At 40.4% G+C, this 27526-nt stretch overlaps 1 protein-coding gene and 1 long non-coding RNA gene across 7 annotated transcripts in view; one reads left to right on the forward strand and one right to left on the reverse strand.

The window, feature by feature from the left end:
• The window catches only part of CLYBL (citramalyl-CoA lyase), a 164391-nt gene that overhangs the window by 109934 nt on the left and 26931 nt on the right, over positions 1-27526 (forward strand). For all 4 annotated transcript variants that reach the window (XM_021530260.3, XM_021530259.3, XM_085556865.1 and 1 more), the window contains exon 3: positions 26226-26414. In XM_021530260.3, the coding sequence (XP_021385935.1) occupies positions 26226-26414 (189 nt within the window). The remainder of the gene's footprint in view (positions 1-26225; positions 26415-27526) is intronic.
• Positions 8184-27526, reverse strand: part of LOC110470546 (uncharacterized) — a 77640-nt gene continuing 58297 nt past the window's right edge. For 2 of the 3 annotated variants that reach the window (XR_014949342.1, XR_014949340.1), the window contains 2 exons: positions 12532-12687; positions 8184-11010 (listed from right to left, as the gene is read on the reverse strand). This is a non-coding gene — a long non-coding RNA (uncharacterized LOC110470546). Of the gene's footprint in view, positions 11011-12531; positions 26582-27526 lie in introns of all 3 variants that reach the window. The other variant, XR_014949341.1, reaches the window with a different exon arrangement.

Raw genomic sequence — 27526 nt, forward strand, 5'->3', positions numbered from 1 at the left:
TGAAAAATAGGTGGAAAGACATAGGGTGTCTGGCTGTCTCTTAAATTTGGAATATTCTGGGGGACATCAGTCTTTTTTGAAGTGAAGCTTTAACATTTGTGTTTCCTCACTTTCACTGTTGACTGTGATCTACCTTGGACACAACGCTGTTATTCTCCTATATATTTTATTGTCCTTATTTTATTGCCCTGCACAGATTTTTCAGCACTGGTATGATGGGAGAGGTGGGTGCCCAGATTATCAAGTGAGTGACATCAAGGCATTGCACTTCTATTCAGAGTAGGTTTTGGACATGGTATTGTACAGTGAGGGGTCACATGTTGGGAGCAGGACCTCTGGACCCTCAGAGGTGTGGGGTACAGCTGGACTGGTTTGGCGCAACATGGAAAACTGGCCAGTGAACTCAGTTCACATTGTGTGTAAATCCAACCATTGCTGATCTTCCCTGAATATGTTTTGCAAGGGATTTGGTTTAGGGGGTGATTGTTTTGAATGATGAGCTGTTCGTTACATCTGTTTTCCTTGTCTGCTGGTGTGAAATAATTGACAGATGAAATGTGAGAGGATAATTTCATGTTTCACACCAGTGAGTCCTTTTTATTTGGTACCCTTCTCACATGATTGGGGAAGACTAGTGTCATATGAATCCTTTGCCTAACTGAATGGTGAATCAGCAGGTCAATGATGAAGTCATACCAAGATCTCACGAAAAGCTTTTTATTGTTGTTTGAGTTAAATTGGGTTTTGTGTCTGAGTAGGTTTCATGATACAGCATGCAGTTTAAATACTTTCCCCTTGGTTCAGATTTATTCCTGTTTGGTACTGCCAAGGTTTGCAATTCTCTGGCAGAAACAATACTTGATAACAGCCCTTTCTCTGGCAGGTTTAGCAAAGTCACCAGTGGCTGGTCAAAAACAGATAGTGACCAGTGCTTGCAGACCAGGAATAAAATCTTTGTCTTGGGAACGAGCAGTACTTGCATGAGCTTTTGATACCTTGTTAGGGAGAACTGGGTGATTGGGCTCTGCCTGCATCAGGCAAGCCTAATTAATCATGGAATTTAATCAGAAGAGAAGGGCCAGACACAAGCGAAACAAATGGTAGGTTTTATCCTGGTAGATGGGCCTGAAGTATCCTTAACTGCTTGCTTTGCTTCAGATGCAACTGGCACATAGCAGAGGGCAGCCCTATGTACTCTGAAATTAAATGATTGATCTAAACCACAGCAGGTACTCATGATGGAAATAAGACCTTAGTCACCAGGAACAGCTCCCCAGAGCTGCTACCCAGTGCAGGAGCCTGCAAAGCAAGGCAAAAGTACAGAAATCCCCCTCCTTTCTCCACTACAGATTGGAAGTTAAGTTTTGTGTCGTAGTCCTGAAGCTTCATGGAGATCTATAAAATAGTATATGTCTCATGACTTTCAGTGGCAGTGCTTGACTCTAAAAAGATAACAGCATTTCCTTCTGCTGCCCCCATGACAGAAGAGTGTGGGGGAGTCAGAGCATGGCTGCGATTGTGAGCACAACATTGGTGACACCATCCTGGCATTCGGAGTGCTAATCCTTTCTGTCTCTCTGAGGTGTCTCCCAGTAGAGTTTCCTTGATGCACCAGTGCTCTGGGAATAGAGCAAATTTCTAACTTACAGAGGGCTCTGCACTATCGCCACCTCACACACTCCTAGCACAAGATAAATAATTGCTCTACATTTGTGCTTCTATCAATGGCACTATTCTTGTGGCCATTCCCAGCGCCAGTGCTCGGTCTCCCTGCCAGCAGGTGTGGGAAGCTCAGCGAGGGTGGTCCAGCTCGGCACACTCTGCGAGAGGGTATCCTGTGTTTCTCAATAACAGCTTCTCCAGCCGGCGGATGAGCCCCAGAGGGAGTCCTAGACAGTCCTGCACTGGGCAGAAGAAGCTGGCAGCAACACAGGGCCTCAAGGATGTCGTTTATAAAGCCAGAAAAAAATCCTCTCCCGTGGTGTGGTGCTGTGTGCCAAGGCCATCATCCTTCCAGCCAAGGCAGGCTGGATGGGTCTCCCACAAGAGCCTGTCAACCCCTTTCATTTGGCAGCCAGAGGGGCTGCTGCTGAGTGATGCACGGCACCTCCTTCCACCCCATGTGTGCTTCCTGCCAGCCCGGGGAACGAGAGGCTGCGATTAGAAATCAAACTCTGATTTTTCTGCATGACTGTGCAGGGCATATTGGTATTAGAAAACACCACCCCCCTTTTATTTATTTATTTAAAATAAGCAGTTTGGGTTGTTTGTTTTTTTCCTGGCATCAGTGGTTTTGTTCTCACTCCCTCCCATACCCTCCTCCAGAGGCATGGGTTTGTGGGGGATTATTCAGGATGTGGATTTCAGGGTTTTGTCCCTCTCGTTACAGCGAATGCATCACCTGCGTGACTCAGTCATTCTTTGGCTGCCTGGGGAGAGAGGCCTTCAAGAACAGTTGCAACAATAATCCTGTCTCATTACAGCCCATGGCACTGCTGCTGTGAAAGTAGGCAAGCTAGCAGATCTCCTTCTTAGAAAATACCAGTCTAGCCGTGCGGAAAAACTACCTTCTATTACTGGGTAGTCAACACTCTAATGTGGGCTTCCGTAGATGGGGTAATTTAAATCACAATAATTAAAATGAAAAAGTGATGCCATGATAGAGCAATTTCCTTTTCCTTCATCTGGGATCTCTAGTTAGAAAAGAAACTGCAAAAATCTCTGTTGATAACAGAAGAAAAAATGAAAATAGCCTGCGGGTATACTAAATATTTGTAAAAAGCAGATTTACAAAATCCTCATATTTCTCTGTGTTTGTCTGGTGATCTTTTCCCCTGCATTTGGGGAAAGATGCTCAGATTGTATGCAGTCACTGGGCTCTACTTTAAGTCTAGCTCAGTTTGCCACTATTGTGGTCTGCTAGGTTTTCCAAACCACAGCCCATTCACTGGCATTTCCTTCATACCAAACATCTTCTGGTGAACACTTATCCTTCGAGTACAAGGGCTGGAATAAGTTTAGGTAAAGGTTTAAGTGATTCTCTCCATATGAAAGAACTGTGAACTGTCACTGAAGGCTCTTCCTATGAATTCAGGTCTTCCTATAAATCCATCTAGGAGCAGTGGTTCTATCACAGCCTTTGTCCTGCTATAGCCACCATCATGGGCCAGCATGAAACTGCTTCCCTCAGCCCATCCTTTGGCCATGGCTTCCCCAGAAGCTTTCCCTTTGCCTGCTTCCAGGCCTGGCCAAGGAGCTCCCTGCAGCTGCATGGGGTCCTCCAAATGGGGGCTTCTGGAGCTGGAGTTTGGCTCACTCACACTCCCACTGAGTGGCCAGAATGGCACTGCCCTATTTTAGAGAATTCACTGCAGGAACATCCTCTCAAACTGTAGATGCCCTTGCCAAGGAAGAGTAGTCAAGCTTATGTTTTCCATAAAAAAGATGTTTCCTGAATGATAATTTTTTTTCTCTGATTCTCTGTATTAACTTTTTTTTTTAAGAGAAAATATTTCTTCTCACATGTGACTGTGTATTTTAAATATAATTAAAGGGAAACTAGTCTTTTTTTCTCCCTCTAAAGAGTTGAATTTATACATTTTAATATGAAGATATTCTCAGTGGGGAGCAGGAGCCTATCATTGGCTTCTAATAGAGGCAACACAAACTGCAAATCTAAAAGAAACGAAATGGCTATGGCACAGAAAGGAGGAAGCGAATTTTAGATGCAGAGGGAGAATGCAAGTATTTAGACCATATCTGTAGCTATAAAGCTAGAGATAAAAGGCTTTTTCCTTTATATTTTCTTTTTATTGTTTTTTTTATAGTGCAGTACAATACAAACATTACAACCTGGCTGACTCCTGCAGAGATGCCAGGCACTAGCATCGTGTCCAAAAATTAGCTTTATACATATGCTAAATTAAAGATTGGCAGCCGCAGCAGCACAAATCCCATATTGGCAGCAGTTTGCAAATCCCACGTTGGCAGTCTTCTCCACATGAAAGAAGAGAGGAAATACAAAGGGCAAAAAGCCCAAGAGTCTTTCTCTAGCAAATAGCAGCGAATGGAACACAGAAACTATCTGCAGGGAAAAAAATCTCCAGATTACTGGAGATAAAAGAATATAGCTGAATCTGTGATGAGCTCAAACAAGAGCCCATTTACACCTTTTGGAGAGAGACTAGTAAGCAAATGTTATTTTGGTGGAAAGGGTGGGAGTTTGCTGCCAGACAGAGGACAGCCCTGCATGATGTGCAGTCAAGGGGGCTGGATTCTTCTTCAACACTTGTGCAAAGATTCCTTTAAATCTCTTTCATTTGTTTTTTGCTAAATAAATTGGACCTAAAACATATAGGGTGAATTGGGTTCTTCTTTACAAATTGTGTGTTTTGATTTTTCTGCAGAAAAAAATTAATTGCATATTTTATGAACCAATCAAAGTTGTCATTGCTTTTAATTCATTCATCTGAACATCCATATTTTCATGTTAATTCTGTTTATAACTCTGTTCAGGGTGTATTTTACATCAACAAGTGGTTTCTCTTACATGTATGGTTGGCAGCAGTTCTATGTAGGTCTGCTCAGTTGGGGTGGATTACTTAGGTCCTTCAACCTGCCCACCTATGTAATTTTGACTGGTCTGGCTCCCTTCTTTTTGGACATAGGTCTGGTGCACAGCCCTGTTGCATTTGGCTTTCCCACCCTCTGCAGTGTGGGGCACTAGCCACCACATCAGCTAACCTGCCACAGAAACTGTGCCATTTCCAGGATGCTGTTTGATTTTCAGCAGCTCACACAATACAGAAGTATATGCTGGGAGAAAACAAAGACCCGGTAAGGGAGATCAGAGCTGTGCTTGGAGTCTCCAGGCACAGTACCATCTCCTGTGCCATCCAGACCATGCACAGGGAGAGCCAGACTGCAGGTGGATCTGGAATTACAGAGCACCTCACTATCTATCCTGCAGGAGAGGGAGAGGCAGGGGGCCCAGCAGCCACAGTGAAGACTTAGCAGCAGTGCAAGAGCTGCAGGATGAGAAGAACCACATACATAGCTTATGAACTCCCTTGCAAAGAGGGAACAGAACCACTGCCATGGCTACCTGGAAGCTGGTGATTGCACAACTTTCTCTGCTACACTACCAAACATCCGTGACTGTGAGTGAAAGCCAGCAGAGCTGTTGGCCCTCTCTTCCCACAGGTGATGGACGCACGAGTTGTCAAAGTATTCTTCGCTTGCATTGGCTTTCCAGCTGCATCAAGAGATGGCATCTAAAGGCTGGATACGGGATTTAGATGAGGAGAAAGTGTTGTTGCTGTATTATTCATTAGCTGACCTCTGCTACTCATGTTTTGGACGAAGGCCCTTACGTTTTCCACTGAGGCACTCACTGAAGCCTGGTTGTGCTCCACACTTGTGGTGGCTTTCTCTGCCAAGTCTGATTTTGCACGTTCACTCTGTGGAGTCTTCTCTCAACTCTGCAGCTCTGGTTTTGTTCCCAGGGTTTCTCTAGAGCCTGTAGGACCAGCTGTGTCCTTGAGTTGTCTGCCTTTGGCTGCAGATGCCAAGATGCTTCAAACAAGAAAAATTACCAAGTGGCACGTTCCAAGCAAATCAAAAAGCAGCTCTGTTTCACGCAATGAATAGTTAGACTCATTTTCCTTTCGATAGTATGGCAATAAACATCAGTCAAAAAGCAAGAGTATATTCATTAAATAATCCAGTCAAGGACTATTAATCACAAAGGGCCTGCCACTTGTTCCAAGGATCTCTCATCCAGTGTAGGTAGAAGGAGAAAGTTGTTTTCTTCTTACTCTTGGGAGCACAGAATTTTTGACAGACTCTGTGAAAGAAAAATGCATCAAGACCAGCTTCCAAAATACAAGATAGTGAGAAGAGCTTAGACTGACTTTTTGGTGATGGGTCTGACAATTTGAAGGCATCACACAGACCAGTGGATGTGACTTGGACCCATGCTATTCTAAGCTGACAAATGCACATCTTGACTCATGCCAAGCGTATGCTTATTCTGTGATTGCATACTGTGCCTGCAGTACATTAAACCATAAGAAAAGAGTTCTGGGCAGGTTTGTCTGGAAAAGCTTGCTGTGCTGGGAATCTATTTTGTTATCTCAAGTTTAAGTTTGATTTTTATAAATCCTGAAGCATTAGATGAAGTTCAGAGGAAGAACTGTAATTATGTATAAGCTTTGCTGTGTAAAATTCTTGTCTCTTACATAATCAATATCATGTGATTCAAAGCCATTAATTCTAGTGAGTAAGCCTGTAAGGACAAAGTCCTTAGGCCATGAAAAGTTTAGGTCCTGTGTCAGGGCCTGTGCCTTCTCCTGGGAACAGAGAATTTTTGACAGCCTCTGTGAAAGATGAATGCATCAAGAGCAGTTTCCAAAATACAAGAGAGTGAGAAGATAGAGCTTAGGCTGACTTTTTGGTGATAACTCTGACCATTTGAAGGCATCACACAGACCAGAGGATGTGACTTGGATCCATGCTATTCTAGACTGACAAATGTGCATCTTGGCTCATGCATCAAAGTTAAGCTACTCTCATGAATCATCATGGCCCTGCATATAAAGGAGGGTAACCATATCCAAGGGACAGCCAGGTGGCTTTGGAAGGGTGGGAATGGACGGGGAATAAGAAGGAATCCATATGAAATCCATGGTTAGCTGAGGGAAGTCAAGTCATTTTTGTGCACACCCACAGCCTCTGATCTGGGTCAAAGTTACCCTTTTAGAAATTTTGAACAGCCTTCACCTGGCAGAGGGACCTTATGTTGCATCAGTGCTTCACATCTTGTGGTCGAAATTATTTTTAAGTCTTGGATTAGGTGCTTTAATCATTAGGCATACTTCCCTGCTGACAACAGCTTTGTTTTTTGTAACTTCTTCATAGTTCTTATCCAAAATTATATTGGTGCTTCTCTTTTGTTATGTTCAAGAACTTACCCATTCTCATGAAGCATTCAAACACTTGAATTATTTGTGCATGCCTTGCATCTTGAATATAGTTAAACCAAACAATACATATTTATCTTTTTTAATCTCTTTTCTTCACTTTGCTCCATTTTGCTTCCGTAGAAATTTATTTCTATTCATTATGGTCTTTCTGATGACAAAGTGACCAGAACTAGAAGTAAAACTGGCAGCACTGTTGTTGCTGAGCTGTATAGAGATGGAGATGACATGATACAGCTCCATTGGCCCTTTTTTTGATTACTGCACAGTCATAAAGCACATCCCTCTCTCATTTTCATTCCTCATTAGCCACACTGCCACTTCGGCTTTGTTTTTTGCACTCATGGTCCATGGCTTGGAAGTTTGATTTTATCCCTATCACTTCTTTATTTAATTCTCATCCTCTTGAACCACTTTTATTTCATGCTATGGCTACTAGAAATTTTTACTAGGATGATGTTCACATTTTCTCCAAGACCATCAACATCGATCCAAATTAGGGAAAAAATCCAGCAGGAGAACTCTGAACACTTTTCTTAACTCAATCTGATAATTTTACTGTTTATTTCAGCTTATGATCTGCTTAACAATCTTTTCCAGAAATGCATCTTTTTCCCCTCAAACACTAATTTTGTATGCTCAGATCTCAGTGGTAAAACTTGTAAATTGAACTGAATATGTGAGAAAATCTTGAGCAGTAAAATGCTGCTGCAATGCATAATTGTTGCAATTGTCCCCCTGACTCCACTGCATTATTTTCCTTCTATTATATCACAATGGCATGAGAATATATATCAAAAAGCTGAAACATACAGGAATCATGACCATCTACTCCTCCCCCATGTCCTGTCAGTTTGTTCATCCCAGATTAGTGTCTGTTGGCTTGGGAAGCAAAGAGGGAGCAGATGGACCACAAAATGAGATTCTGTAACCTTCTTACCCAATAGATCTGCTTTCTGCATGTATTCAGACATATTTACTTACTGTAGTGACAATTATCAGTTTTATTTCTTTTAAGAAAACCAAACAACTTCATCTCAGTATGAAAGAGCAAACTAAATTGTCTTCTGGCACCGTTACTGTCCATATAATTTCAAATCAATTAGTAGAAATGTGGCTGGATTCCTATCTGCACAATACCTGAATATGCCTATTAAATTCATAGACATGCTTAGATATAAGGGGAAAAACACAGCATGTACCTTCTCTGGACCTTTAGGTAACTTTTTATTGTTCATAACACAGGTCAGAAGAGCACAGTTGTTTATTTTCTGGTATACTTTGTTTGAATATATTATTTGGACAGCCAGATGAAGCATATTTTTATTTGCGAATGAAGGGAGCTGGATACAAACATAACCAAATAATAAGTATAATAACAAAGCTTCAAAACCATTCTGTGATTCTATGAAAATGCATCAAGTATAGAATTCCCTTTATTCAGAAACTTGCATATATCTCATTCAAAGCATACCCATTGAGAGCACTAGACATATTTTAAATGAGAGGAAATAAATAAATCGTTGGTTAAGGTGTAGCTGCAAATGGAAGCTGCCCTCAGCCATGAAGCATGTCAGTACACCCATACATTGAGCTCAGATCCACTGCTAGTGTAATATTCTTATAGCAGCAGAGATGTCTACCTTTGCCTTTCATATTAGCAAAATGCTGTGTGTCTCATCTGGGATAGGAGACACCAGCCATGGAAACACTGAGGTGAGATTCAGCTTGACTGTTGTAGCTCCCTTGGAAGGAGGTGCTTCAGCTGTGGGATCTGGGTCCCTCCAAAGAACAAATAATCTCAATACCTCAGGCAGCCACTCTAGAAGAGAAATCTCCTTGCAGACATACTGACCTCTGTAACAAAACCTCTAGAAAAAAACCTTAGAGCGGGCACCAAACTTCTAGATTACTCAGGCTGGATGCAAGGAATCCAAGTGTATTGTGACAACGCATTTGGCCAAATACAATGCAACAAGCTCCTGTAATGAAAAAAGTGCCTTCACTCTCACGCTGAGTGAATGGGACTTGTCCAACAAGTATATGGCACACATATGGCCCTGCACTGGAAGCAGTGGGTATCTTCCTTAGGAGGAAAAAGGAACATGTTAAACCTAGTGATTAGAACCCAGTTTTAGAATGTTTAGGAACTGGGGAAAATAAAATCAAGAGGTAGACACTCTGAGTGCAAGAATTGCCTGGCTGCCTTATATACACGAGTGCATTGCCAAGAGCTGCAGGTGTTCAATCAGACTGCTTTTATTTGAGGTTCCTAACGTGGATTTTGAAACCACCATGTAGGCAACCCGGCTTGAAAATTGACCTTAATTTCTTCTAATTGCATGTCTTATTCTTCATTATTTTTCTTGTTAGAGACAGAATTTTGAAAGGCGATTCACTAGTGCAGCTATTTTTGACTCATCGCTGCCTGTCTTACTTTGTGTTATTTAATGGGTTCCAGTGGCCATATGCTGCAGAGAATCCTGGAACAAAGTGAGTAAACTGGGAGGCATTGCTCAGAAGGATAAATTTCACAGTTGGAAACACACTTAATACTAAGCCTTCTAACCAGTTTTTCCAGAAATCGCAAGCTTGATTGCCATGATATCTGAACATGGCATTAGCTACTCTAATGAGGAAAATAATTGATATGCTATGGAAATTAGGTCTAATTAGATCTTGTTAAGATAAATATCTCAGTTCAGCTGAAAACTTGAAGAGATACATTTTGTAGCATTCCATATTATAAATATGACCCTTGTTCTTTACCCCCCTCTGTGTCTTGGGTTACTACTGGTAGAAATGGATGTGAAAAGCCTCCTTATCACAATCGCTACATTCTATGTCCACTTGACGTGAAATAAGTGACAAAGATGCTGGATAGTTTAAACTTTGCATAGCTTAAAACCCACTTATTTTTTACATTGGCATTAGACAAAGAGCCAAATTTCAGAACTGTGCAACAAAATCTGTCCTGCCTATTCATTTTCTTATATTAAACAAATATATTAATGTTTATAAATTTTCAGATTCATGGCAAACAATGTTCTTCAGTACTCTTTACCACTGGTTTCAGTGACTTTAGAACAACATGCATGCAAAATTATATCAATACTATCTTAATGGAGATAAATATTGAATGTAAACAATAAAAAATCAAAGTTCCTTTTAAATTTTGAAGGAAAAAGAAGAAAGAAAGTAAAAAAATATATAAGGTGGGCCATCCAAAAGGTGGCTAAATTTCAATAGTATTTAGACCAAGAAGATGACTGATACCTCCATGTATACTTTGCAAGGTACTGCTAAGCAATGGGCAAAATTCATCTCCCCTCTTCACTGGTGGAGTTGCCATGGGACTCAGAGCAAGATGAAACCTTGTGGGCAGCTGCTTTGTTTTCTTCCATCTTGCAAAAAAACACAGATTCAAAATATGTCCTGTCCCAGTGGGCTTGATTTTCCATCTTGCACACTGACACTTCTGCAGTGTGAAAGAAACAGGAATCAGTGTTCAGCGATAGTTTTGGTTTGATGTTTTTTCATTCTCACAGAATAAGCTATTTAAAGTGAATCCTTTAGAAGTCTGTCTTCAGATATTATTTTTTTCAGATGCACTGAGCTAATGACCTACAAGCCCTAAAACAGCTTATCATGTAACATCACAGGCCATTTTAAAAATGCAACATATCAACATATCAATTTCCCTTATTTGAAGGAATTCCTTTGCCATCAGCCTGGCAGAGCTGGCAGTTTTGGACAGCTGTTTCTGTTCCCTGCAATCACCAGCTTGCCTTCTGGGGAGCAGGACGTGCTGGGGCCAGAGCCCCCTCTGCAGAGCCCCGGGACCCCGCCTTGGTGCGCCAGTGCCACTGGGAGCCAAGGGCATGGGGAAAGCACAGGGGACCATTCTGGGCCGGGGGATTTGTCCAGGAGGACCACCACTCCAGGAGGCACATCCACCAAGTGGTCCCTGCAATCACGAGGGCCTGATGACTAAAAGCACAAAGGCTTTTTCTAGGCAAATCCACTTCCTCTGAAAAACAAGAAAACAAAAATCCATCTGTATGTCCTCTTTGTGGTAAGTCTTGACCAGGGGGAAAGGTGAATGATCTGATGCCTTGCAGTCATGGTTCCTGACAGCTTTTCAATGTCTCTGTGTCTTGATAAATACATATCTCTGTCCATTGACCTTTTTTCTTATGAGTGTGGGGGAAACTAGCTCACAGGGCATCTACTGTGTCATTTCCTTGGATGAAGGAGAATAATAAGTGAGTAAAACAAGATGACTCTCCCTATGACCTTTAAATATTAATAAATTAGATATCTATTTGCATTACGCATTTTCTATTATTAATATACTTCTATTTTTCTTGGTATGCCTGGTCATTACAACCAGAAGATTCTGCATCTTCCATTTCAGAAAGTACTTGCAAGAATTTAGAAGAGTCCCAAAGATTCCTTCCACATACATATGTACACATACAGTCACTGGATGAGATACCATGCAGACCAGCAGCAGATGTATGCAGAGTTCTTCTGGTGGCAGTTTATAGCAATGATTTCCCTATTTAAGTCACACAGCACTAAGGCATCAGTTGGGATTTTTTTTTTAATCTATTTACTCTTTTTGTTACAAACCTAATGATTGCAGAAATGAGAAATCAGCCTGCAAACAGTCCAAATTTAAATAAAATCACCCCCACACTAGACTATAACAGTGGCAGATGGACAGAGGAAGAAAGTGTATATAGTCATATTTTTTGCCATTATAGTATAGACCCTTTCAGATTGCAGCAAGCAACTTGCCATCTGCAAATCTGAGTCTTTCCTTTTCTGCTGAGGCACTGATTCAAAAATCATGATTTGTGAAGTTTGAGTTAAAGTATTAAGAGGCTTATCTCTCATTTTAAAGGCATACTGATCTCCTGATTTTACTTCAAACACATGGGAAAAGCATCCTGAAAATTTCCCTCAGCTTCTTCTTAAGACAAAACCCAAAGCCACTGGCTCACTCTTAGGTATGTGGTGAGGTAATGGGTTCTGCACATGAATAGCTTTTTGTCAAATAGTCTCTTATTGCTGTTGTTCTCTGGCTTTTGTTTGGTTTACTCTTTGAGGAAGCGATTTGCTCTGTGCCTATAGGATATGTAGATCACACTGGGCACCTTCCTTACAGCAGCACACATACTGACAGCAGCAATGAGCATTTCGTTTTAACGCTGATCCTCTGAAGAGAGAAGAATCTGATCACTACATAAATGTATTGATTTTTTTAGGGCCAGATCTTCATTTAAATGGCCGCTGATTTAGTAGGTGTGTCAATTTAATACAGATTTGCAAACAAAATTTGAGTACATTTTAAAAATGTTTCAGTGTGTCTACCCACCCCTGCTTTCCACAGTTTTATCTGTTTAAGTTTGCAAAGGACGTGACTATCGCAGAGATGAGACAAACATATGCAATTTGCAGCCTACCGGGGTTTCTTATGCTTTCACACTATGGGCAGGGAGTTACTTCATCTAGGGGTCAGGACTCTTACACAGGTTTAACTTACCAATAACCAAAAAATCGCCTCTAGGTATGAAAGCCTATTTTAAACTTGTTTAAGAAGAGGAGGATGCAATTAAATTCTGGCAATTCCCTTTCAAGAGGTGCTGCAGTACGCTTTGCATTGCAGTATTTCTAATTTTCACCAGGTCAGGGTGGCTCTCTGTGAAGCAAAAAAAGAAAAGGTTTATTTTCCTAATCATACATGCAAGAGCCATGTACAAAATAAAATATTAAATACAGTAATTACAGTAATTTTTGTTAAAATGTTTTTACACAATAAACCTTTGGCTTTGAAAGCTCTACCAGAAGCAAAAGAAAAACAAACTGTAATGAAAAAACTGAAATGAGAAGCCACTAATAACACTAAAGGGAGCCCAGAAGCCAAATTAATGTTTCTACAAAGAAATACTTTTCTACACCAGGCAAATTCCTAGTAAGACCTTTACCTGGGTCTTTATAGACAGGATTCAGATTTCATTTTGAAGTATGTTTTTTACAAACTGTTTAGTGTTCATATGTCATTACCACTGTTGGGCCAGATTGCACCTGGCATCGATATAAACAAAGCTTTGGCAAGAATTCTTTCCTTTGGGATGGAGACATCTGATTTTCAAGCTGAAAACATGTCAGTGTTGCAAGACACTCCAAATAGCCTGTTTTACCAGTGCAGTAAATTAACCCGCCTGGTGTAGTGTTAAATGCTTTACAAACATCAACTGAAGGTGAGGGAGGGAAACACCAAAAAAACAAACAAAAACATTTCAATAACTGGTTTGACTACGAGCAGTGAAAAAAAGTACAAGAGCTTGAAGGGGGGATGGGGTGGGGGGGACATGCCTGGGAGACAGGACAGCAGAAAAGCAAATTTTTAGAATTTTGTCCTGTGTTTAACCTAGAGATTGTGTGCCATGGTGTGGGAAGACACAGAAGGAGCAGAACAAGTTATATAGATTATAGAAAAAGCCTCTTCATTTGAAAAGCATATCAGGATAACAGCAAACAGTGACTCTAACTCATCATTGCCTTATCTAGAGGAGGAAGGCTTTTTGATAGCTATTGCATGAAAGAGGTTCACCTTTAATGCCGCAGAACACTGGTGGACAAAGACTACGTAGGCAAAACAGAGGATGAAATATTAGGCTATCCCCCTTGCTTCCCCATTGTTCAGGATGAAAAAGCTGAGCTGAACTTCTGGGCACTCAGAATTGGCTGTGTGAAAGCTCTCATCACTAGATCGTGCATTTGTGCTAAGCTTGAATGGTCGAGAGGACAATGGGGTTCATCCTGCCTGTGGCTCTGCAGTGATTCTGCAATATAGATGTGAAACAAGAATAGCTGGAAAGTAGGTCCACATGCGTACGGAGTCGTAACAACGGCCTTCCTGAGAAACACAGGCAGAAGTAGTATTCTTAAATATATATATATTTATATAGCTGTTAGACTGAAGCCATTTTGCTACTCGTCTTGCTATTTTAATTGTCCTAATAGCTGTCTATTTACAAACATGCATGTAAGTGGGCTAGAATAATTAATTAATATTCATAAGCATTCATAAAATGTGACAAAGTTTATGTTAGGGCAGATGTTAATTCCCAAGAGGATTACATTTCTATTAAGTGTAATCTTATATTAGTAAGATCGAGCGTGATTGACTCTTGCTTGGCCAGAAATAGAGAACTTAGCATCCATACTGGCAGAGATTATATCTGGTCAACAGGAAAGGAAAACTGGCCAAGAAACTGCCAACACAGAATCTGAAGCTGTGAAACCTGGTCAAGAAGAAATAAAGCCAAATAAGCAACAGATGAAAAATTATCTTAAAGCAAAGATCAAATCACTCAGTTGGAAACATGGATTGTATTAGAAAAGGTGATGCTGAGAACATGAAGGGACATGAGAATTTTAAAAACAACAATATTAATAAATAAAATGGAGTGCTGATTACTAGTATTTTTTTAAGTGGACCTTAACATAAAAAAAAAAAAAGTAAAAAGTAAACAGTTTTAATATGCTCAAAGATATCTGTCAAAGAGCAGAGAGGACTTCTAAACTTTGCAAATCATGTCGAGGGGAATGCCAGAGGTATCACCACTCAAGAGCCATGGACATACTGGAGTAACCTCAGAAATGGGCTCCAAAAAAGTTGAAGGACCTAGAATATCTCTCCTCTGAGGACAGGCTTATAGAGCTGGGACTGTTCAGCTCAGGAGGATCCCATCCATGTATATAAATACCTGCAGGGAGGATGCAAAGAGGACAAAGCCAGGCTCTGCTCAGGGATGCTCAGTGACAGGGCTGGAGGCAATGAGCATAGCCTGAACCACAGGATGTTCTCTCTGAACATCAGAACAATTTTTTACTGTGTAGGTGACTAAGCACTGACAGGTTTCCCAGCAGCTGTTAGTCTCCATCCTTGGAGATATTCAAAAGCTATCTGGACACAGTCCCAGGTGTGCAGCTCTGGGTTGTGTCTGCTGTAGCAGGGGATTGGACAAATGATCCCCAGAGGTCCCTTCCAACCTCAGCAGTCCTGTGATTCTTTGACTTCATCTGAAGCCTGGTGGGGAAGGTGATAGATCAGATGAAGAACCAGGAAAGAAAGAGACTTTGGTAAGATACAAATTTCACACTAGTTTTCTGGTACTGTTGTACCTTGCACCCTCAGATATTGGAGTGGTCTAGTGGATTCAACAAGGACTTGTTTTCTTGACCCGTGCTGCAGAAACCTACTGCCTCTAAAGAGGGACTTCCTAGGAAGTTTATAGATGATTGCTTTCCAAATCAAAGAGTGAGGAGAAAAATGGGTAGGAAACTTGCCAACAGATAAATTCAAGGAGTGTTAATGCCTGTGTGTTTTGTCCTCAGAACATAAGTGAAGTGCTCTAGATGTAGAGTAACCGTAGGACCGCTTTGGATTGTGCCAGCTACAGCCCCACCCTAAGCAAAAGCAAAGACACTATAACCAGAGAAGGGCAGGAACAACCTTCTGTATCCAGCAGCATAAGCACACACCAGCACAAGCACTGCTAGCACACTGGCCACAGTGCCTCAGTGGCCAGCTGGAATGAGGAAATGGAGCCAGGGAGCTTCCGGAGGTTGCAGGGGTGGCTGCCAAAAGGACACGATGCTTGGTGGCAGGCTGGCAGCACAGGGAGAAGCCACTGCCAAGAAAAGGGAGGGGAGTATCACCTGAGTCCCACCAGGGTTAACCTGCACCTGATGCAGGTGATGGGAATGGGGATTCTGGCTGGAGAAAATGTCTCTGAGCACTCTGGGGGAAAACTGCCTTCTGTTCTCAATACAAAACACATTATTACTGGAGCAATCAAAAAATATAAACTGGTTAGCAAGTAAAGCAGAACAGTTTCCCAAAAAAGAGATTTTTTTAGGCAAGTAGAACACATTTTCATTAATCTCTTTTAGCATTCCTTCATTCAGAACAAGAAGGAGAATCACACTTAGTCAAAAGGACAAAAAATATTGCTAAATACATACTTTGTTCAGACAGTTGCACAACAATAAAGCGAGTAGGAAAAAAAATATAAGAGGAAAACAAAGTGAGAAAAAAAGCAGTTTAATGGGTGTCAAACTTGTAAACACTGAATTCTATTTTATTGCTGTTAGTTTAAAATTAATATAATATAAACAAAGCAGCAGTACTGAATTAATGCAGTTATGTTGCTGTAAAATCCTGATTGTCCATGAATTTTATAAACACAGGAGAATAAATTATATTGCTAGTAGCATTTTAGCAAATAGTTTCATGCCAGAGCATTGCATCAACTTAATGTTATTGGTGTCAAATAAATCTGAAGTAGTTAAATCAGTACAAAGTCCAGGCTGACCCCAGCATTTATTGTATGTTTATAGAAATGGTTCAAAGCTGAACCCATTTTCTTATTAGTCTTTTACTTACACTACATTTGACAGAGTCATTGTCCAGAAAGTGAGAGAAAATACCTGATAAGCCATGTGTAAAGAATTTGAACCCAAACCCTGACAGTCTGCTTGAAGTGAATGAAATTCATGTCAGACTTGGACAGATGCAAGAGTAGCTAACAAAAGCACAGGTGAAGGAGCCCTGCATATTCAGGTCTGGAAAAATGTTATGAAGGGAACAACATAAATGAAGGCAACAATTGTGTTAGTCAAGTAATCAATAATTTAACAAGGTTCTCTGCTTCCAGATGCCTCTGTTGGTTATGCTGAGGTAATTCTATGAGGAAATTCATATGGATGCAAGAATGGGGGCTTGTAGTGAGGGTTGTTAAGGGATGCATGAATTTGCTTGAATCCTACCTACTACTCTCCTCATGGGCACAAACTAGGTGCAATGGTGGGTGCTCAGCTGGCTGGGCTGTGGTGGAAAGAAAAACAAAAACAGCTCAAGAAGTTCCTTTTTCCATGTTGCCCTCTCTAGTTTCTTGTTGTCTTCCTTTGCCATGCCCTTTCTTGCTGTGGTGCAATTGTTTGTTTGGCCAGGCTGTGAACAGGACTGATTAAATAGGCTGGGGTAAAAACAAAATCCTACTCTTCCACACAGAAAAACCTGAGTTTCTCTGATGGAAATGCTTCAATGATCCAGTTTGCATCTCAGCTCGAGAAAAAGTTAATTGGAAATGCTTGCATAAAGAAAAAGCAAAGCATGGAATGGGAATAAGCAGAAGAGGGTAGGAACTGCTTAGATGTTGCAGAAATAATCATATATTGGTTTACTTAATTGTTTTATTGGGAAATATGCACTAACTTTAAACTTCATAGATATTCCAGAAGCCCCACTGAGGAGCACCTTCTCAGTCAACCTAGCATTTAAAAATAATTTATTTAATCAGGGAAGTAAGTTGAAGAAAAGCTTAGAGAAGGAAGTGTCATAAGGTCTAGTAGCTTGTTCCACTGCCATCAGGAATATCTAAATGAGGGACTTAATCAGGTTTTGAAGAATACCAATAAACAATTCTCATCATGTCTATAAAGGTGTGTATTGCATTGTACCAGGACAATATATCTCTCAGTGATGTACAAATACCACCCTACAATCCTGAAGGATTGACAGAGATCTGACCTAGAAAACAACCACCTTCTCAGGTCCCAGTTTCAAACTGGAGAAAAATCTCAGTTCCTTTGACACAAATCACAGGTCTGGGCAGGGAAAAATTCACATTGTCATGTTTTATTTAGACCACAGAACACAAGTGAATTCATTTCTAAAAGGTTCATACTATTTGCCATGAATACATGAGTCATGGAGTTTATTTTTAAAAATTGTATTTTTTATCAGGGATCACTCTCTGCCTCTCTAGTCACTGCCAGTACGGGAACACATGGGACATGGTGTTCTGGTGCTGTTTCCCCTCTCCCACTTCTGAAGAGTAGGAGCGGAAAGAAGGGAGGGCAACTGCTTTTGTACCACTGCCCATCCTTCAGGGACTCTGCCAGAAGGTGTAGTGGGCTTTGCCTCATCATATGGAGCATCTGAGAATATGTTGCCTGCAGGACGTGCTAAAACCTGCATTTGGGGTGAAGTGGGATTGTTGGATTCTTTAACTCACCCCTTGCAAGTGGGATTTCTATCAAAAAGAAGCCCTTCTTCTGGTAGGGAAAGAAGAAGGATTTCTGGCAAAATCCACCTTAGTAAGGTGGATCTTTGTTAAAGTGAGCACTGGCTGGGAAATACAATTATAAAACAAGTTTGCTTTGCAGGAAGGCAAGAGTTGTGTCAATTTAGTGCAAAGCTCATTAGATCAAAGTTTCCTGTGTTGAACATCTCATATCATTATTCTCCCACAGAAGTAATTACTGCAATTACAGGCTACTTCTACAATGCTAAATGTGTGGGATCCAAGGAGAGATCCCTGCTGCCCTCACTTAGTGTGGCAGAGGGGCTTGTGCCCATATGACATAGGGACAAATCTCTAGAGCAGACTAAGTGCAGTGATGAGTCCATGGGTACCATGTGTCTCCTCATGGGGTTTTGATGGAGTAGTTAGGTTTGTAGTATGGTTGTTTTTTGGGTGGTTTTCCTTGATTTCCAGCCTATGAGCAGTGTAGCATACCACTATGAGGTTTTTAAACTTTAACTGAGAATGTGTTGCACACCCTGGGGCTTGGCAAGGCAGCTCATGTGAGTGTTTGGAGGGACACAGGCTTTGCTGGAGCTGCATCACAGGAGGAAGGTGGGGGCAGCTGAACTTGAGGTATAGATTTTCTCAGAGAGTCTGTACATGGAAATTGATATGAATGGTATGATTCCCAAGGGCATATGCAGTATTACATGATGTAATTTCTACTTTTAAAACATGCCTGCAGCATGAGATGATTTCAGAAGTCCTCTTCTAGATGACTCAAGAACCCATCTGGTGGGAGAACTTCTGGGAGTGCCTTTCCCAGAGTAAGACAACTGAGTGACCATTTCTGGTCTTGAGTCCCCACTGCATGGAAAGACATGCATCTACAAGGTGAAACTTTAAAACAGAAGTCAAAAATGAAAAGTTGAGAGATTTTTGTACCACTATAGTTTTACTATGAACATTTGGGCTTAGGACATTCTGTGGGGCTTTGTTCACATTACAGAATATTAATTTGCAAATTTACCAATGCAGATAAGGCACATTATGAAAACTGAGATAAGAGCTGTTACTCAGTGTTTTCACAATAACAGAAACACAACTGTTGTTTCAAGCCTTCTCTTTGAAACACATAGTTTTATTGAGACTGTTGATATGCTGGGAAAAGTTTGTTCCCAAAAAAAGGAAGGATAAAAGATGCCATGGCGCACCTAACCTGATTTTTCTTAATGCCTTCCTCGTTCCTAGGAGCTATCCTAAGCATCTTGGGGCAGACACTGGTTCCTCCAGTACAAGCTGACATAAAGTTCTGGCCAGCTGGGTTTTTTTCAGAAAACCTCTCCTGGCTTTAAGTATTTTTTTCAATCAACTTATTAAATAACTGAGGCAATAATTTGCCAATCTTTAAAACATTTGATCTATATCTCACTTTGAATCATCACATCTGAAATCAGCTGCTGAAGAGGGATTGATAGTTTGCTAAAGCATATGTACTTTTGACAGACAGCAGTGTCTTTCATTATCAGCATTAACAAAAATATGCACTTGTAAAAATAAAAAATAGAGGTCTAAACGTACACATTTTCCATAGTTATCTATTACATACTGCCAAGTAAATACATCTTAAACTGTAATATTTTTAAATAAAAATTAACATACTCTTAAATTCAGATTAAAGAAAAGTATAATCCTTTTTTTAGCTGATATATTAGATTGTATATTTTGTGGCCTTGTTTCATCATTCAGTAGCTCATTTGGATTGTCCAGGAAGACTAATTAACTCTAATGCTTCTAAAGAATTTTCATTTGTGATGCTAATCTGTCACTAAACAAAAAGTATCTTCAGAAAGCCAGGGGGAAAAAAAGAAGAGACTGCTTCTTACAGCCAGCTTAAATTAGTGCTAGCTTGATTTGTGTTAATTGAAAGGCTGTTTACATCTCTTTTTCAAGTGTTTATAAAAGTTGGCAGACAGAAGAATAACTGCCTACCTGTATGAACAAAACTTTGACTTATTTAAGTTGCTGTATATATTCCTATCATTAAAAACTTCTTGAAACATTTCTGTACACATTATCGTAAGGTATACACCTGTCTCTGTGTTTATGTACACATAGACACACACACACATATACCATGCTGTATCATTTTTGCTGCTGAGACATTTATATTCAGTCTTCATATTATATAGATATTTCTATGAGCATTCTAGCAGACTACTGGCCTCTGTTTAAATTTCTCTGAGATATGTGCAAGTCAGAAAAATACCTTGATTACAACTTGTGAAACTGTCTTGCTGTTGCATTCATATCCACATCCTTGGATAGTCAGGGTCTGCAGAAATTTAGTACTGACCTAGCTGAGCACCCCTAAAGCTTTATTGGGATTTATGAGCCCTGGCTCCTGGCTGCTGGCTGAGACAACTTCAGGCTCTTGTTCACTGATTCTCCACATTCACAGCATCTCAGGACAGGCCACCTGACCACCATATATGGAAATTGCCCAACTCTGATGGTGTTGGATAGACCCCCACCTAATATCTTCAGGACCCACATTGTCCATGGTGGTAGAGGGAGGGAGAGGCTTGCATGGCAGCAAACACTCCCAGCTGCTTCTGGACAGCTTTTAGAGATCTTGTCTTTTAAAAATATAGGGTAGCTTCTGTTGATAAGTACCCTGATGTGTTCCCAGACCTTAAATGAAACTTCTAGAGAAACGGGCAAATACATTTGGCTTCCTCAGCCGAGCATAATTAAATTGCTGCTTAGTTCGCAATACTGACTACTGACATTTGCATCATTTTAGTGTTGCTAGACCATGTACTGCATGTAAGGACAATTAGCAGAGCAAAGAGAAAAGCAGCAGATGCCAGAATTGCACAGAGTTAGATGATTCATTTTGATGTCATGAAGAATCTTTTTCAGACAAGTGAAAAGGTTGGTATTAAAAAAAAAAAAAAAACAAAAAAAAAACCAAATAATTACTAAAGAAATAATATGAAGATTTCAGGAAAGAGTAGCAGCAAAATCAGTGTTTTGCAGTATGCTAAAATGTATGTTATGTATGTTTACCTGAAATACAGAGGAGAGACAGCAACACACATGATGGAAACTCTATTCTCCCTGTTTCTCCCCACTCCTGCCCTTTTTCCTTTAGGACGGGTTACATGGTGGGTTTGGTGTGTGCCATGTTGAACCAAAAGAAAATGTGTTCTAAAATTCATTAAATCTTTAAAAACTTGTTAACTGATTATCTGCTCAGAGGTAAAAATAAGAAAACATTTTATGACCACTTCCTCGAAGCTTTGTGCATATTTTACAGCACAGTTTTTCAGTTTTTCAGTCCAACAAGACTAACTAGAAATATGTACTTGCTATTTAAAAGATTTATTCTCACAAGTACCTGATATATATAAGGTAGAAAGCAAGTCTCATGAGACAAGTACCTGCTGCTCTCAGAAGTGCTCCACTCCACATTTATGGTTCTCTTTGTTTCCTTAAAAACAAATGTAATTCATCTTTTCTCTTGCCAGTCCTATTTGTGAATTTGAAACTAAACATTTGTATGCTATCACTCTGTATGGCATCACTTCATTGATGGAGAGCTATGCATGGAGAAAGTGTGAGACTTTCCCCCTGAAGAAACTCTATTATGCACAAAAGCTGCTATAGGTATATAATATTTATGTGCTCTTCTGCAAAATCTTATTTGAGACATGCATTTGTATGGCATGCACTAATACAAGTGACAAAAGATTCAGCAATGTCAAATTCTGTAAACAAACCACTCCAAGGAATTAACATTAACACATAATTATATGTTTTTACCATGTCAGACATGTCACAAAAAAAAGAACTTGAATTGTGATTATAGTAATTAATTTTTCCTCTCTTATTTGAAACATGCCAACTTATTATGGCATTGAGGATGATAGATTCTGGCCTGCCATTTTAGTGCCTCATATATTTACATTTCTGTATGAGGAACCATTAGTAAAAGATGTTAAGAGGATGAGATCTATATACAAACATATATTTAAGTATGACCACTGTCTTTACACTAAGACATGGAGGTCATTAAAAAAAAGAGGGAAGGCTAGGCAAGAAAAATAAAGCAAAGCAGAGATTTTGTCCTGAAAATCAGGTAGGTCCAGAAATCCAAAAAAAAGTGCTGAAAAGCAGGATTGTTGGGAATTGTAGCAGTTTGACAAGAAAAAAATGTAATTTTTCCATCTGCTGTTAATCTGACCATCTTTTTCTATATTAACAGTGTGCCCAAGGTGAGTGGGTGGCTGAACTTCCAGTTCTATGGCATTCTTTCTTCTTTAGTTTTTCAGTTCTGAAGTGGAAATTTCCAAGTTTTGACATACAATGTACAGGTAAAAAAAGGTGAGAAAAAGAAAAAAAGGAGAAGTGGAAAGATAGTGATTCAGATGATGGGAAACTGTTTCCAAATACTGTTACCAAAAGCACATATTCAGGTGCACTAATACAGTGTGATTTTATCAATAAGCCCAAGGGGCGTCTTCTTTGCCGCCACCCCCTTCCCCAAGTCTCGCGCTCTGCCTGCCTGATCCCATCCGACAGTAGAGCTGATACCGCACTAATCCCCGCAAGTTTGGGACTAATGAACTAACTGCTGGGCTGCCGCCACGGAGCTTGGTCCCAAACTATACTGTACTTCACACTCGATTTATTCTCCAGATGGCGAGACTGCGCAGCCCTGCCGCGAGGGACCACCTCTTCCACTGGAGTGTAAAAGTGGACGGATGTTGTTTTCTTTGCAGATTTGATAATTCAGAGCTAGAAACTCATGAGGATGGTTAGTTATTAGGTTTAATGGGTGCCAGTGGAGCCGGCAATGTGCGTATTCCCATTTTTAATTTCGGTGCGTGTGTGTTTGGGTAGCAATGGATTTGTCAGCAATGCTGCGTCACCAAAACCTTTATCTTCACCAGTTGGCATAGCTGCACGTGGTAATGAACTTCTTCCTGTGTCCTCCTCAGGGTCAAACAGAAGAGGTGCTAAAGTAGTCACCCTGACCAACCATTTTATTTTCCTCAGTAAGCTTTCCAGCACAAATTTAAAGTTTTTTAATAGTATCACTATTTACCATGAAGCTCTCTGTTGTCTTTCTCTCATGTTCAGTTTGATAAGTAACGCAATTCACATGGGACCCAAGGAGGATACCACCATCCCAAGCTATTTGAGCATGAAATATTTTACTTAATGATTGAGTTTATTCCTTTATCAGCTATTCTTTTATTACAAACTATTATCTGACGTTATAGTTCTCATGCGAAGAACAGGGCAAATATTTTTCTCACTATTCCTGAAAAATCCTAGTTTTCTCATTCTTGGCAGTAAGGATATTATTGTTCAAGGACTACCTTTTTCTCTGTTACAATTTTGGAGTAGTTTATCTAGGTTAGGATTTTAGCTGTTGCATGAATTCTACAATAAGAATAGCATCTACATTTCCCTGTCTAATGAGGCAGAAGGGGCTCTCCCTTTTCTCCATGGTTTTAGCACATTTGGTCAAAGGTTTTAGTATATAATTTTTTTATTTACCCATGAAATGTTTTATTGGAAACCTTTATGGGAACCTGATACTCCCCACTAACATCAGTTGGATTTGCTCCATTGTAGGAAGGGTAGGCACAGAGTCAGCCCCCTCCCAAGCTCTGGCTTTGACAGTCAGGTCCCATCAGTTTGTTCCAGAATTAAAACCATGAATTTATTCTTGCTGTGGAAACTGTAGTGACTAGAAGTATTATATCATGGAAAGGAAACATTTCCATTCCTGGGGTATCTAGGCAGACAGATCTAATACATAGTGGTTCTAAGAAAACGCATCAATTCTCAACCCAACAGATGGCATGGGTGTGTTAACTAACATAGCAACATATTTTCTATTAAAATATGGGAAAAAACATCAACCCCCTCCCCATGTTTGTTGCTTGGTATAAATTCAGTGAAGTTGTTGGTTATTTTTGGGATACGTACCAGAGGGCTGCACATTTAGTTTATGTAAATTGATAACAGCAACAGCCTGTTAATAAGTGTTTTGTATGGAAATATACCTAGAAAGACACGATCTGTCTTTTTTGGGAAGGGAGTTTGCAGACTGAGGAGAAAAATAGATATGAGATGCTCTAGTGCTCATTATTATACTCTGAAAAAAAAATCATAACAAATTAGGCTGCAAGTTTGCTGGAGATGTGCCTTCAGCTGGAATTGAGCGCTGCCTTAAGTGATACTTTGGGACGATCTCTCTTTTGCAAATTGCATCGGTGTTTGCTGAAACGGTGATAATCTTACTTTAATTAAAAACATAAATTGGTTTGGAGCGTGTTTTTAAGCCACCCTTCTGCTTCATGTCCAGAAACTTTCAGCCCAGCCCTAGAAACCCATTACCCCAGGTAAGAAAAGGAAAACATAGGGGATTTGTATTTCCCAGTACTGGCATCATATGGTTGGGTTTACCTAATTTGGAAGAGCCATTTCAGACAGCCATGCACCAGAGCTGTCTTCCAGCTGGACATGCTTGTACTAAACTGCGTGCATCTTTATGTGGGTTTCCTAATGGCTCCAGACAGAGTCCATTCACAGCAGTTCAAGTGGTTTGGGTTGCAGAGATTCCCTCTGAACATGCCCCTTGATCGCAGCCCAGGGATACATACGTGGGTGCCTTGTTCCCGTCTGTCCGATTAATGGGCATATGCTCCCAGCCTTCGGAGGAGCACAGCTAGTAGCCCCAAGCTGGAGGTTGTTCGCTTCAGATTTCATTAACTTTCTGCTTCATTATTCCTTCCTTTCAACCAGTTAGAGCCACGAATTGCTTTTCTCTAAACTTACCCTAATTATCAGGGGTCCCAGCCCTGTAAATCAGTACACTGCAGAGCTGTCTTAAACTGGCCTGGGAGACCCTGTCCTCATCGGTCCTGACAACTGTAAGCTACTGTTCCCTCACACTGTTTAACTCAGACCACATTGGGAAACCACCTCTTCCCCTCTTGCCGGCAGAGGTTTGCATCCGTCTGGTTTAAATCTACTGTCATGTGCTCTCTTGCTGATTTGTATTAGCCTGAATATTAACTTTGATGATTTTTGTTGTTGTTGTTGTTGTTGTTGTTGTTGTTTTTTACCCTTTTTTCTTGAAAAGCATCTCTATTCAGCAACTGCATATTGTTAAAGTAATTCCTGAGCCTCCATGAGTCAGGAGCTTTAAAGTTTTATTAGCCCCATAAAAAGTCTTCACAAATGAAATGATAAGTGTGCATTTTGACAATGCAAATTTGTTAGGGGCTGTTGGTGAGTGGAAGGAATTTGGGGTTGAAACTTCAGTTGGCAGGGAGCAAGGATCCCAGCATCTTCCTTCAACCCCTACCCCTTCTCTAGACCAAGAAATGCATTTCATTTCAGAAAAGCATGCCAGTATTCTTTATGAAAATCAACTGTTAAACAGATTTGTAAATTTACATTCACAAAAACAGCAAATGACCAGGAGAAGTGTGTGTCTTTGGAGATTTTATTTTGTGCCAACAGAATACCCTTTCATGTGGTCAAAGAAAAACCTTGGAGTTATTTCAGCATTTTATATGCAAGTTGTGAATTCTATCACTGCCTTTGATGCACTTTGAATACATGGAGTCAAGGAAAACCAAATAGGTGTGTATATATATATATATATATATATGTACATTTTTACATTCAGGCAAAATTACAGAGCTAAATTACAAAAATTATTTTTAATGCAAATTTAAGAATATGCCATTTTTGAGAGAACAGGCAGTTAGTGCAACACATTTTGTTAGCATAAAGATTTGTGTTTGTTACACATGTTCAGCACTAGCAGACACAAAACCCTTGCTTTCTGCAAGTAGTAAAAATCCCATTCATTGAATTTACCAGTTATAAAGAAACAGTAAAAAGGAAGGTAAAATTGTGTGGTTCTGATGATGACTGCTTCAATAAAGTCCAAGAGTAACAGACATTTTGGGGAAACCACTATACTAGCTGTCTAGCTTTCCCCCCATGTGATTTCAACAAGTTTTCTTCTCAGTGTATTTTTCTGTCAATAGAAAATATGCTTTCTTTTTCTTTTCTTGTGCATCTGAACTCATATGTACTGCAGAGAGAAGCAAGACTGAGCATCGTGAAAACCCTTGAAGAGTTTGACTTTGGCCATGCTGAAAAATGTGTCAGGATAAACTCTGTGTCCAGTGGCCTTGCAGAAGAAGATCTAGAGGTGATTTTGCAGTCCAAGACTCTTCCTTCAAGCATGATGCTGCCAAAGGTTGAAAATGTTGAGGAAATAAGATGGGTGAGTACCAACAACACAGTAGCTTTTGACTGAAGCTGTTGGGCCAAGTTCACCAGGTGCAGAGATGAATTACTGTGAGTTAAGAGGAAGGCTGCAAATACCATATGATGTTGCTGCTCGTCTGAGGTAACTGGGCAGTGCATCCACTTAAATGTGTGTGTGACGTACTGTATAAAGAGCAAATATGGAACACGTTTATAAAGAAAACCAGGTGTATTTCTCCCACAGTTGACAAAGAACCAGTATGGCTGTCAGATTATATTATCAAAAGTAGAAGGGTAAGTGCCTGACTCTTCTCAGACTACCCTAACAAGCAAAATTGTCTGCCCAAGAGCCTTAGTTATGTGCATTGCAAGCAGGAGATGGGAAACCATGTTAGCAACATATGAAAAAATGGGTTGGGGGGAAGGTCACTCCTTGGGGCAACTGGAGGAACAAACAGGAAGCTTTTAACTAGTGTTTTTAATTAGCACAGATATTATTTCCTGAACAGTTCTCTACTTCTTCCTTTTTAATTGCTGACAGGTGTGTTTGTGTTTCACAACTGACTTTTCAGCCAATAAAAACCTGAAATGTAAATGGTTGGCATGTCAAATTACTTAAGAAAACTTTGAAATAGGCCTAATTATGCTGTAATTGTTTTAATTGTCAAAAAAGAGGGATACTTGTTTGAATACACCATTATTGCTGTAACACACCAGTAAAGGAATAATGCTTAATTATTCACTTTGTATATTTGCAAACCACTAGCTAAGCAACTAGTAAGTGTGCAAGCTGTGATGCAAGGCAGGCAGGCGTGTGAGGATCTATTTTAATCTCAGCACCTAACCTTGATCAAACCATGGAGCTGGGCCTGAACGCACAAGGGAGCACAGCCCCGTTCTCCGGGTGCGTGACGGACCCCGTCCGTTCCATGGCGCTGCCCCTTCGGCCTCCACCACTCGCCATGGAAGGTTTGCCATCCCCTTCCACCAACGGGTAATTAAATTAACCAGAGTGCACCTCTCAGGGTTTACAGCCGTGTAAGTGTTAGACAGAACTTGTCAGTGATGAATATTCATGATACCAAAATGGCAGAGCCCTCGCTGCCACCAAGTAGGTTTTGCAGGGAG

The sequence above is a fragment of the Lonchura striata genome, chromosome 1 (genome assembly GCF_050655825.1).
Source record: "Lonchura striata isolate lonStrDom1 chromosome 1, ASM5065582v1, whole genome shotgun sequence".
Lineage (NCBI taxonomy): Eukaryota > Metazoa > Chordata > Aves > Passeriformes > Estrildidae > Lonchura > Lonchura striata.